Below are 12,710 nucleotides of genomic sequence, written 5' to 3' on the forward strand. Positions count from 1 at the left end.
TTTATTTTTAGAATGTATTATGGTATTATTCTCTGATTTGTTGTTATGAACATGTTTCAAGAAATAACAGCCTTATTATATCTTTTACAAATAAGTTTCAACCCTCGGAGGGACTTATACTGGGATGTAAACTTCTCTGTCCTTCTTACTCATCTTTGTATTGCTACCATGTCAGCCTTAAAGTCCTACATATCAAAATATCAAAGAGTCTTGGTTTCCCTTGGAGATTAAAGAAATTTTGTCTAGTGATTTGTAAAGGACCAACCTATGTTTTGTTGGACTGCTTTCTTCAGTCTGAAAGTTGAGTGACTTTTTGAGGCCGTGGCTATGACCAAGTGACCAGCATTCCTCGTGGCATTCCCTTGACTTCTCATAAGGAAAGTAAAGGAAACACCACACTTGAGAACGCCTTCAAAGTGGAGGCTTCTGTGGCTCCATGAGCAGATTTGGAGAAACTAGGGGTTACCTGGGCCTATTGCAGTTTCCTGGGGGTGTTTCAGTGGCCTGAAAACCTTCCTGTTCTTTCTGTGTGTTTTTAGAAAGAAACGCTTAAATGCGACAATGTAAAGGAAATGGCTTGGGAAAAATTCCAAAATCATGTGTTTTGTGCCTTCTGGTTCTGCATGTGTGCAACTTATTGACAGTTTTCTTTTTAAAATATTTCTTATCAAGAATCAGTAACAGAGTAAGGGATGCAGCTCACTGCTATTTCACAGAATGTGCTGGTGACATGACTGACTTCTGCTGGGGAAACAGGAATGTTTGTATTCAAGCTTGGCAGAAAAAGCTTTTCAGTTTACTTCACATGTTTTAATGTGTAATTTGTAATTTTACATGTATATGCTATTAGTGATTTTCTGTTCACAGTTACCTATTTTTAAACAAATGTTTCATTTACCTTAAATGTGTGTTTATATATGCTTCTGGTAGGGTCACAAAGCTGTTTAAAACTATGAAAATTTCTTGCTACCTAAAAAATACCCTTTAACTACATTTTAGGGTAAAGTACTGGAGGCGTAATGTGCCAATTATAGATTACCTTTATACTGCAAACATATTGCAGAATTTGACGCTAATAGTAGTAATATAGAAACATAGCTAGCGTGAAGGTGCAAAATGAAAGGCTTTTTTCTGTATTTCATCTCTGGTTAATCAGTGCAAAAATGTAATCATTAAACTGTGAGAAAAATTAGCAGCATTGTCAAAAGGAAAACACAAATTCCAGATGAGATTTGGAAAGAAGGGGGAATTGGTAGATTAGACAGCTGCTTCTGAAAGAGCATGTAATAATATTATGTGAATTATCACAAGTTGGTGCCAGTTAAATTGTGGGATTTGAGAAAATATGTGGGAAAGGAGTCTGAAAAAAAGGTTTGAAATAAATGAACACAGGTTGTTAAAAACATTGGAAATTTGACATGAGTGTTTAATAAGTGCCTTAATCTTCAACCAAGTATTTAGAATGTGTCACTTGAAATACATTGCCATGAAGAACCTAGGACCTTGAGGAGGTCTGGAGAAGCAGGTGGCAGCTGCGGTAAGAAGAAACATCTTGAGAGAGAATGGAATAGAAACATCAAGGCAAGATGGACTTGCAATTTTAATATATAGGTATGGAGAAAACTAAGACTTACGTAAAAAACCAAGAACCCTTAAATAAAGGACTGCTATTGACTTTGCAAAAAGATGACCCCAAACCCCTCAGGTTCTAATTATGTTAAGTAAGAAGAAAAAGAAACTGCAGATGTCACTGGAAAAAAATCAGAGAACATTTTAGTAAGAAAAATCCTCAAGACTGTCTGAGGGATGTCCCTGATGGTCCAGTGGCCAAGACTCCACACTTCCCTGCAGGAGGCCCAGATTTGATCCCTGGTCAGGGAACTAGATCCCACATGCTGCAACTAGGAACTTGCCTGCCACTGATAAAGATCCTGCATACCATAACTAGGACCCAGAACAGACAAATAAATTTAAAAAATCCTGAAGTTGGGGTGTCTGTGTCTTACAACCACCATTTAAAAAAAGAATGGTTGTCAGGCTGCTTTGCTGAATGACCTTCATATCTGACACCCTTCATAATGGAGAATATGTCATGTGACCAGAGAAGGAGGCAGTTAAAAAAATTAAGTTGGCAAGTGTAAATAGTAGTATCTTATAAGGACAGTGTGTTTCAAGGCAAGCACTTTGTTTTGTGTGAAAGTATGGAATATATAGGTTAAACAATAATTTGTATCGCCATGAGTATTTTTCTAGCTATGAATATGTGTTGTGGAACATCTTGAAGGTGGCATTTAAAATATAGGTCCTGTTTCATGTTTTATTATCACCTATATGTGCGCATACATTTTTAAAAGTACAATATTACTTTTGAGGATGGTTTTTTGCTTTGAAATAGAAAACATGATCAGGGAGTTCTAAAAGTAACAAGAAGTCAAGAGATGATACAAAGCGCTTCTCAGTTATTATTGTGTTCTAGCCACTATAGAAGAAAAGCTAATCTTAAACCTTAAAAAATGAATGGCACGAAATAAAAGTTTACACATACAAGTCAGACTGCATTCAGGAGAATACTCACTATAGGATAGGATGAAGCTTGACTCCAAAGGAGAGGTTTATGATTTGTTTAATATGTTTAAAATCATCACTCTGTGTCTTAGAACTGAGTGCTATTGCGATACAAATACAAATTTCTTCCATATTTCATGTGTCCATTTACTCTTTATATATCCTGAGATTTTATAGAAGAGACTTCTTTGACTCCAGTTGCCAAACAGTGGTGAAATGTATATACTTGAAACTTCAAAAGCAAAACTAAAATAAGTATTTTCCTTGTGGTATCAGAAACACATCCATAGCCAAGACACTTTCTGGTACTGACTTCTAGAGTCTGAGAGGGAAGACAACGCCAACAATCCAAAATCTGTTAATCTTCACTCATTAACAAGATTGCCTCAAATTCCTCCCGTTCAAGGCCATCTTTTCGAAAGCTATTTTGGGCACAATAATTGTCATAGCACATTATAAATTGAGTATGGAAATCCTCTAGGTATCAGTTTAAGCTTTGGATCATGCCTAATGACCAGAAGGGGAATGGCCCAGTTATTTTGAGGTCTTGAAAAATTATCTTTCTGAGTTGTTCTTTCAACTGTTAACTGGTATTGAAGGATTGTATAAAAGATCCATATTAAGCACTCCAGTGTCATTACTGAACAGATGTTCTTGACGCTAACCATGCCATTATCCCAAGCTTCCTTGCGATAATGTACTCATGGATACATATCCCAAGCTTCCTTAGGATAATGTACTCATGGAAGAAATTTTAGAAGAAAAGTTAATCTTCAAAGTTAGTCTAATGAAAAAACAAAATTACAGAAAATGAGTGTGCTTCTCTTATAGACTTTGTGAGTGTTAGAACTACTGTGCTTTCTTTGTTACTTTGATTTTTAGTTTGCCAGACCTGCCATAATAAAAACCAACCTATATAATATTGTAAAGTAATTAGCCTCCAATAAAAAATAAATAAATAAATAAAATAAAAATAATGAAAAAAACAAAAACACTATAGACTGAGTGGCTCACACAGTGGAAGTTAATTTTCTTTTAGTTCTGGGACAGAGTGAGTTTTTCCTGAGGCTGCTCTCCTTGACTTATAGATTTCTTCTTCTTGCTGTGTCCTCACATGGCCTTTCCTTTGTGCACACATGTGGCCCCTCTTCCTATTATAAGGTCACCAGTCCTATTGGATTAGGGCCTCACCCTTATGATTTCATTTAATCTTCATTACCTCCTAAAAGACCTTATCTCTAAATATAATCACATCTGGGGATTAGGGCTTTAGCATGTGAATTTTAGGGGAACACAGTTTAGGCCACAATATTTTGATAGCTAGAAATTTGAGAGACAAATCTGTGTAACACATTATGCAAAAGCAGAAACACTTGACATTATTTTTCTATTCATATTTTCCTTTCCACTTGATATTATTTTTTCTCTTTTTAATACATACTGTATTTTTGGAAGCTACTTTAATATTTTTATAAGGTGGGGGACAAATAAGTAAATAAATTCTTATCTGTAGTAAATCTTTATGGATATTTGTTCACTGAAATAATCAGTAGGAATTGTATTCCTGAGTGCCAGAAGATGCTGGAGGAGGTTCTATGATCATATGCTACTGAGTACACTTATTTATATACGTTTTTAGGCTCATAACTGGGGCTTCCCCAGTGGCTCAGTGGTAAAGACTCCACCTGCAATGCAGGAGACACAGAAGATGCAGGTTCGATTCCTGGGTCCAGATCATCTGGAGGAGGGCTTGGCCACCCACTCCAGTTTTCTTGCCAGGGGAATCCTACAGGCAGAGGGACCTGGTGGGCTATAGTCCATAGAGTTGCAGAGTCGGACATGACTGAAGTGACTTAACATGAGCACATTAGACATACGTATGTATATCAATGTTCAGGCTTTTAATATATAGTATGCTGCTAAGTCACTTCAGTCGTGTCCAACTCTGTGTGACCCCATAGACGGAAGCCCACCAGGCTCCCCTGTCCCTGGGATTATATAGTATAATCAGGCTTTTAATATTTAGTATAATGGAACAGTTCTTTCTCCCTTTGATTAATATAATAGAACATCAATGGAATTAAAATTTTATTGACAATGCAGTTGCTGTCCTAATTGTGTCAATTCTTTCTTTTCTTCTAGAAAAACTTTATGAAAAAAGAACAACAGTCTGTAAAGCCAGAGTCAAAGCCACAACCCAGGTACACCTTTTACTGATAGCATGAATGTTTAAATTAATGTGCTTGCTTTGGTTTTAATCTGACTTCAGTGTCTGGTTTAAAGAAGTGTAGGTTGTTGAAAGCTCACAGTATGAACATATCTTTTTCAAAGTTCCCATTTAATTTGACTGAAGCAAGGGAAAGCAATTCTTTTTTTTTTTCCTTGAGCTTATATTGCTCATTCAGTAGACCAGGCTATGGTTTACAGTGGCTAGTAAAAGCACTCCATAAACAGTGCTGCATGATATCTCAGAAGTTGGTTCATTAGAAGCTATGCACTACAATCTGCTATGGTGCAGCATGCTTTTCAGTCACTCTATGAGAGAGTGTTAAGATTGCTCTGCTTCTCTGTGCAGCAAATTTGTTGGCAGACTTTTGTGAAAAGCTAACTGATTTTGTGAGATAGATTGGAGAGTGAAGTGGAAGGAAGGGATTGTTGAAAGCTAATGGTGAAGTTTCTGAAAAGGAGAGGTTTCACACTTGTGCTTTCTTTTGCATTGATAATATATTCACTTTATAATCCACCTGATATTGTGTTTGCACCACCCTGCTGCATACCTCTCTGTCAACCCATATAGATGCAGATAGTAGAAGGGTAAACCTTGGAGGCTAAAGTTTGCCAGAAGCAACCAGTTTGGAGATCTAACCCCCTAGTAAATACAGGTTTATTCAAATATATTTTACAGGTTACTGTCTCTTACCAGACATCCTGCTAATTCCTTCTCTCAATTACTCTTAAGGTGTGGCTATACAATGTCCATAATCTCTCATTCATAATTCCAAATGTGGGAAGTTCCAGAAACTGAAAGCTGATGTCACCTAAGATGGTGCCAAAACTTTAGCATCAAAGCCTGACCGAAATAACAAGTGATTATGACTACTCATAGTCTACACTTTTCCCACTTCATGAGAATATTCCATTGTTGCATACATATGAACATTAATTGTATTAATTAATAATATATTTAATTATAGGACATGCCACAGACTGCACTTCAATGTTATATAATATATGACATACATGCTATATTAATTTCCTAGACTTTGAAACAAAATCAATTTCAAAACACATCTGATGCTAAAGTTCAAGCACTATAGAATTGCACTATATGGTGAATCTAGGCCAAATATGACTGTGAAATAATGCAGTGCAATTATTTAAATATCCAATAAATAAATATCCAATTTAAGATTAGATATTTTCTGAGAGCTAGTCTCATAATGAATTTAGTAATAGCAATCATTCTGTGTTTATCTTGTACAAGGTACTTGCATATAATTCCCATAACAACACATGATGTATTTTTATTTTCACTATGGTACTGATGGGTAAACATGTTGAATATTTCACTTACGGTCATTCAGCTAGTCAGTGAGGGAACTGGATTCAAATGTAGGTCCTTTAATTGCAGAGTAATGGCTATCTACTATAAGCTAAATTATGTCAGAATGATACCTGGCTAAAATTTCAAGTTCTGCAAGGGCAGGGATGGTTGATTATATTAATGCTTCAATTTACAGTTCATAGCACAATCTATGGAATGTAGTGGATACTCAGAAAATACAATCGAATTAATGAGCAATTTCCAGAGGAAAAAGAAAAACAGATTTGTATCTTGTCCTGTTGAGAAAATTTTCTTTCAGTCTGTCATAGTTTGTTAATTTGACAACACACATTAAGAACCTGCTGTTTTAGATGCTAAGGACAGTGTAAATGAGACAGACTCCTCTAACATTTGTGGAATGTAAAGCCTAGGCAGAATTTTCAGTTGCTCTTCACCATGGAGAGAGGCAGAAATTGGAATTCAAGTCCTGCCAAATGACAGGGACTTAGTAAACATTTCAGATTTCCATGGAATTCTTAGAACGCCAGCACCTAAGGAGTGGAGAGGTCTTCCCTTGTGGCTAAGCTGGTAAAGAATCTGCCTGCATCTCATACGCTAGCAAAGTGATGCTCAAAATTCCCCAAGCCAGGCTTCAACAGTATGTGAACCGTGAACTTCCAGATGTTCAAGCTGGATTTAGAAAAGGCAGAGGAACCAGAGATCAAATTGCCAACATCCATTGGATCATCGAAAAAGCAAGAGAGTTCCAGAAAAACATCTACTTCTGCTTTATTGACAAAGTCTTTGACTCTGTGGATCCAAACAAACTGTGGAAAATTCTTAGAGACGGGAATACCAGGCCACTGACCTGCCTCCTGAGAAATCTGTATGCAGGTCAGTTAGAACCTGACATGGAAAAACAGACTGGTTCCAAATCGGGAAAGGAGTACATCAAGGCTGTTTATTGTCACTCTGCTTATTTAACTTATATGCAGAGTACATCATGAGAAACACTGGGTTGGATGAAGCACATGCTGGAATCAAGATTGCCGGGAGAAATATCAATAACCTCAGATATGCAGATGACACCACCCTTATGGCAGAAAGTGAAGAAGAACTAAAGAGCCTCTTGATGAAAGTGAAAGAGGAGAGTGAAAAAGCTGGCTTAAAACTCAACATTCAGAAAAGGAAGATCATGGCATTTGGTCGCATCACTTCATGGAAAATAGATGGGGAAAGAAAGGAGACAGTGGCTGACTTTATTTTGGGGGATTCCAAAATCACTGCAGATGATGACTGCAGCCATGAAATTAAAAGACACTTTCTCCTTGGAAAAAAACGGTATGACCAACCTAGATAGCATATTAAAAAACAGACATTACTTTGCCAACAAAGGTCAATCTAGTCAAAGCTATGGTTTTTCCAGTAGTCATGTATGGATGTGAGAGTTGGAATATAAAGAGAGCTGAATGCCGAAGAACTGATGCTTTCAAACTGTGATGTTGGAGAAGACTCTTGAGAGTCCCTTGGACAGCAAGGAGATCCATCCAGTCCATCTAAAGTAAATCAGTCCTGAATATTCATTGGAAGGACTGATTGCTGAAACTCCAATACTTTGGCCACCTGATGCAAAGAGCTGACTCATAGGAAAAGACCCTGATGTTGGGAAAGATTGAAGGCAGGAGGAAAAGGGGACAACAGAGAATGAGATGGTTGAATGGCATCACTGACTCAATGGACATGAGTTTGAGCAAACTCCAGGAGATGGTGATGGACAGGAAGGCCTGGTGTGCTGCAGTCCATGGGGTCACAAAGAGTCAGAGATGGATTAGTGACAGAACAACATAAATAGCTAAAGTAGAAACTGACAGGATTAAAGAATAAAATGGACACCTCCATAATTATGACTGGAAATTTTTTTACATTCCTCTTTTAGTAATTGATAGGAAAATTAGTAAAATGAAAAAAAGAATAAATAACAATGCTGCTGCTGCTAAGTCACTTCAGTCGTGTCCAACCCTGTGTGACCCCATAGACAGAAGCCCACCAGGCTCCCCCGTCCCTGGGATTCTCCAGGCAAGAACACTGGAGTGGGTTGCCATTTCCTTCTCCAATGTGTGAAAGTGAAAAGTGAAAGTTAAGTTGCTCAGTTGTGTCCGACCCTAAGTACCCCATGGACTGCAGCCTACCAGGCTCCTCCATCCATGGGATTTTCTAGGCAAGAGTACTGGAGTGGCTTGCCATTGCCTTCTCCGATAAATAACAATATAGTATATTTTAACAAACCTTCAACTTATTTGACATAATGACATTTATAGATGACTATAGCCAATCACTGTAGAATATACATTTTTTAGATGCATGTGCAACATTCATTATTGAGATAAAAACAGAAAGCAATGAAATAGAAATCAGAAACAATAAACCAAATTAACAAAGCCAAAAGTTGGTTCTTTGAAAATATTAAATTTTAAGAATATGGAATTTGTAAACTCCTAACAAAACTAAGAGATAAAAGACAAATTACCAATATTAAAAATGAAAAAAGTAGAATCACTATATGTTTTGTAGACAGTGAAAAGATAAAAGATTATATGAGTAACTTCTTGCCTATCACATTCAAAGACTGGGACAAAATGGAAAAATTCTTGAAAAAAGACAACATACCGAAAATTACATACAGCAAATCGAAAATCTGAATAATTCATGTCTATTAAATTGAATTTGTTCAAAAGCCTTTTCACAAAAAGATTAAAGAAAAAAATACTATATGTACATTTTAAACTAGTTGATACTGTTGCCTTATTTTCTTGTGTAAGTCTTTTTCCTATAAATATCCTTTACCTGATTAGTTTGATTGGGAAGTCTTTTTCTTTTCCTCATAGGTATTGCTAAATTAAAATTTAGTCCCATTTTTCAATGATAAAAATTGTACACTCTGAATGGTGAGTGCTTACTGTTTTTATTTTCCTGAAGCGAAGCACCTACTCTGAATGTGAAACGTTTTCCTGTACCGTCTGCCATCTGTTGCCGCATGAAGAGCTGTGGCAAAGTTTTGAAGGGACATCCAGCTAATTTTTGCAGGGATATCATGAACGTTTTAGAGGATGATGGCTGAAGGGAAGTTTAGAGTGCACTTGATTCAATCCTCCTTTAATATTCAGTTGAGAAAATGAAGATTTAAAAAGATTAACGTGACTTCTTTAAGGTCACAAAAGGTCACACAGAAAAAGAGAAACAAAAACTGTTACTAGACTCCAATCCTCACTTTATAGTGTTCATCAGTCGTGCTGCGTTTATGCTGTTTGCATCTTAAATCTTAACAGCCTTTCTGATGATTACTTAGGAGAAGCAGATTGAAACTAATGAATGAGTGTGTTTAAGAGTGCTTCTGGAGAAAAAGAGAGAGATAAAAGGGAAGCAGCGTGAAAATAAAGTGAAGTAGCGAGCAATATGCGCTCCCCTGGTGACTCAGTGGTATAGAATCCGCCTGCCAGTCTAGGAGACACAGGTCCGATCCCTGGATCAGGAAGATCCCCTGGAGCAGGAAATGGCAACCCACTCCAGTATTCTTGCCTGGGAAATCCCATGGACAGAGGGGCCTGGCAGGTGGCAAAGAGTCGGACGTGGCTTAGAGACTGAACTACAACAAACTCAAGTGAATGATATAAAACTGTAAATATTTCATACGCTGACATATTTCATTGAAAATATTTAAGTGAAACACTATTAAGATTTTCTTCTTTATTTGAAATCCTATACCATTTCTATCTTTCCTGTAGCTCAAACAGTAAAGAATCTGCCTGCCATGCAGGAGACCAGGATTCGATTCCTGGGTTGGAAAGTTCCTCTGGAGAAGGGAATGGCAATCCACTCCAGTATTCTTGCCTGGAGAATTCCATGGACAGAGAAGCCTGCTGGGCTTCGCGTCCGTGGGGTCGCGAAGAGTCGGACACGACTGAGCGGCTAACACACAACACACACACCATTTCTATCTGAAATTCCATGGTTCCTCTGTCCATGGGGATTCTCCAGGCAAGAATACTGGAGTGGGTTGCCATGCCCTCCTCCAGGGGAATCTTCCCAATCCAGGAATCAAACCCAAGTGTCTCCTTCATTGCAGGCAGATTCTTTACCATCTGAGCCACCAGGGAATCCCAAGAATACTGGAGTGGGTAGCCTATCCCTTTCCCATGGCAACTTCCTGACCCAGGAATCAAACTGGGGTCTCCTGCATTGTGGGTGGATGCTTCATCAGCTGAGCTATCCGGGAAGCCCTTAGAGTCCAAATGTTGAAACTCTTTAAGCTTGTATTTAAATTTTTTTCTTGTTAGAAGTTTCTCATATATTTTCAGCTAGAGTTTTCCTTAGCGTCTACATGAGACACAGTATATTATGACCTTTCATCAGTTATCAATCAATTTCAGTAGGGTACTGTCTAATTTCTAAAATACTTTTGCATTTAAAGGGTGAAAATACATGATACATATATTATCATTGCCAGGCTACAATAAATATGAATTGGTTTTTCCCCCTCTTCTTAGTTATAGGAAAGAAAAACATGATGGAATTCTTCTACCCATAGCCACAAGCTTTGGGGGAACCCTTTACAGTTGGCAAATAGATATTGGTTTCAATATCTAAGCAAAAATTGTGAAGCAGGACTGTAATCTATTATAGTATTACAGTGACATTGTACTTTCATTTTCTGAGAAAGGTGTTCTTCATATATCTTTCTTGAGGTCCACTTGAATTTCCTTGGCTACTCTAACTGTATTGCAAATAGTATCACTTTCATTTAGATATACTCTTGTATTCCATAAACAAAACATTTATTCTCTTTTGATGTCTTTCTGCAGTGAGCTGTTCATCTGACTTTAGCAATGAATTTTCCTTTTGGTGAATTTCCAAAGTACATAATTGCTTTTGAAAATGACTGACTGATTTCTAAGCATTGAATAGAACAATTGATGAGTTTTTAATTCATAAAGGAAAAACGTTCTGTTGTTAAGTCATAATGTTCAAGTTGTAAGAAGTCAAAAGGTGGTGATCAGCCTTTCCACCTTTTCACTATTAATTCTGGACGATGTAAACATTATTTTTATATATGCCATCAGTGAAGTGTACCATTGTATAAATCTTAAGTTTTTCTCTTTTTGCATTCTTTAGGATCCCAAGAATCCAGATAGTTCACATAAATATGTAGATGAGGAATAATTATATACTTTCCCTTTCTATTTTGTAGCATGCTCGAACTAAAAGGGTAGTAGTTGCTGGATATGACTCACCAATGTGTTAGTAAAAGGCAAAAATTGTGCTAAGAATTCTAAATTTCCTCTTTTTTTGATATTATAGAATATTGTACATTTCCTGGCATATCTAAGTATGAAATTCAAATTTCAAAGTCTGGACAGTTAGCCATTTAAATTTTTCCTTTATGTCTCTAAAATTACTACACTTGTCCATCATCATTTTTCCTGAAATGGGTCAAATCCACCTATTTTATCTCAAAACACTTTTACAGTTTACCACCTAATGACTTTCCTGTGATCTCTTCTGAAATTTGTTATCTACTGATAGTGGCACTGGTGGTGAAGAACCTACCTTCTAATGCAGGAGACTTAAGAGACATACGTCTGATCCCTGGGTCAGGAAAATCCCCTGGAGGAGGGCATGGCAATCCACTCCAGTATTCTTGCCTGGAGAATCCCACAGACAGAGGAGCCTGGAGGGCAACAGTCCATAAGGTCTCAAAGAGTTGGACACGACTGATGCGACTTAGCACCCATGCACGCAATGTAATATTAGCTTGTTCATAGTATCGTCTGTGAACAACTTTTTTCTGGGTCAGTAGAGGCTAAGCATTTTTTGAAAATAAATTTATAGTGGATGATATTTCTCCAGTGATGGTTCCTTTAGTGTGTTTTGTCTTTGGGAAATTATAGAATATCAGAGTTTAAGAAACCTTAGAGATTTCCTATGGAAACTATCCAAAGGGTGAATCTTCTATATAGCCTCTTGCTGAAGACTCCAGGGACTAGTAATGACTCTGTTCAAGTGGAATCCCATTTCATTCTATGTAGTGCCCTGATCTTGACAGTTCTCTGTGTGCGGCTCAGCACCTATCTACCTTGAAATCGTAACCACTGCTCCTGAGTCAGTCTTTTTGAAACCACTCTAGTTACCAATTTTCTCTTTTTAGATTCTCTCTCTTTATCTATCTATCTAAATCTTTATTAGGGTACTAATTCAAATTAACTTAAGTAAAATGGTATTTAGCTGTTTGCTCATGTAAGTGTAAATTCCAAGAGTGTAGAGTATGGTGGGGATCTGTTCAGCATCTTGGACTCAATATGGATTCAGCAGACTCAAGTAATGTCTTAGGATGTGCTCTGCTTTCATCCATTTTAAATCTCTGCTTGTCCCTGTTTGGAACAATTAAAACCTCTTACTACAGACGTGTTCTCCATGTTGTAAGGAAAATGACTGGCTTCCAGCTGTTTTTAATTGAGTTACTTTCTGGTGTTACCAAAAGAAAAGTCTTTGATTACACACACACACACAGACACATTCACACTTCATGTAGAAATATTCTGGCAGA

The 12,710-nt window shown here is 37.2% G+C and overlaps 1 protein-coding gene across 2 annotated transcripts in view; it reads left to right on the forward strand.

Moving 5' to 3' along the window:
* Positions 1-12,710, forward strand: part of IQCM (IQ motif containing M) — a 472,445-nt gene that overhangs the window by 165,750 nt on the left and 293,985 nt on the right. For both annotated transcript variants that reach the window (XM_088827822.1, XM_088827821.1), the window contains exon 7: positions 4,708-4,766. In XM_088827822.1, the coding sequence (XP_088683948.1) occupies positions 4,708-4,766 (59 nt within the window). The remainder of the gene's footprint in view (positions 1-4,707; positions 4,767-12,710) is intronic.

This window comes from Moschus berezovskii, chromosome 19 (assembly GCF_049115385.1).
Source record: "Moschus berezovskii isolate FMDL1 chromosome 19, NW_MosBer_1.0, whole genome shotgun sequence".
NCBI lineage: Eukaryota > Metazoa > Chordata > Mammalia > Artiodactyla > Moschidae > Moschus > Moschus berezovskii.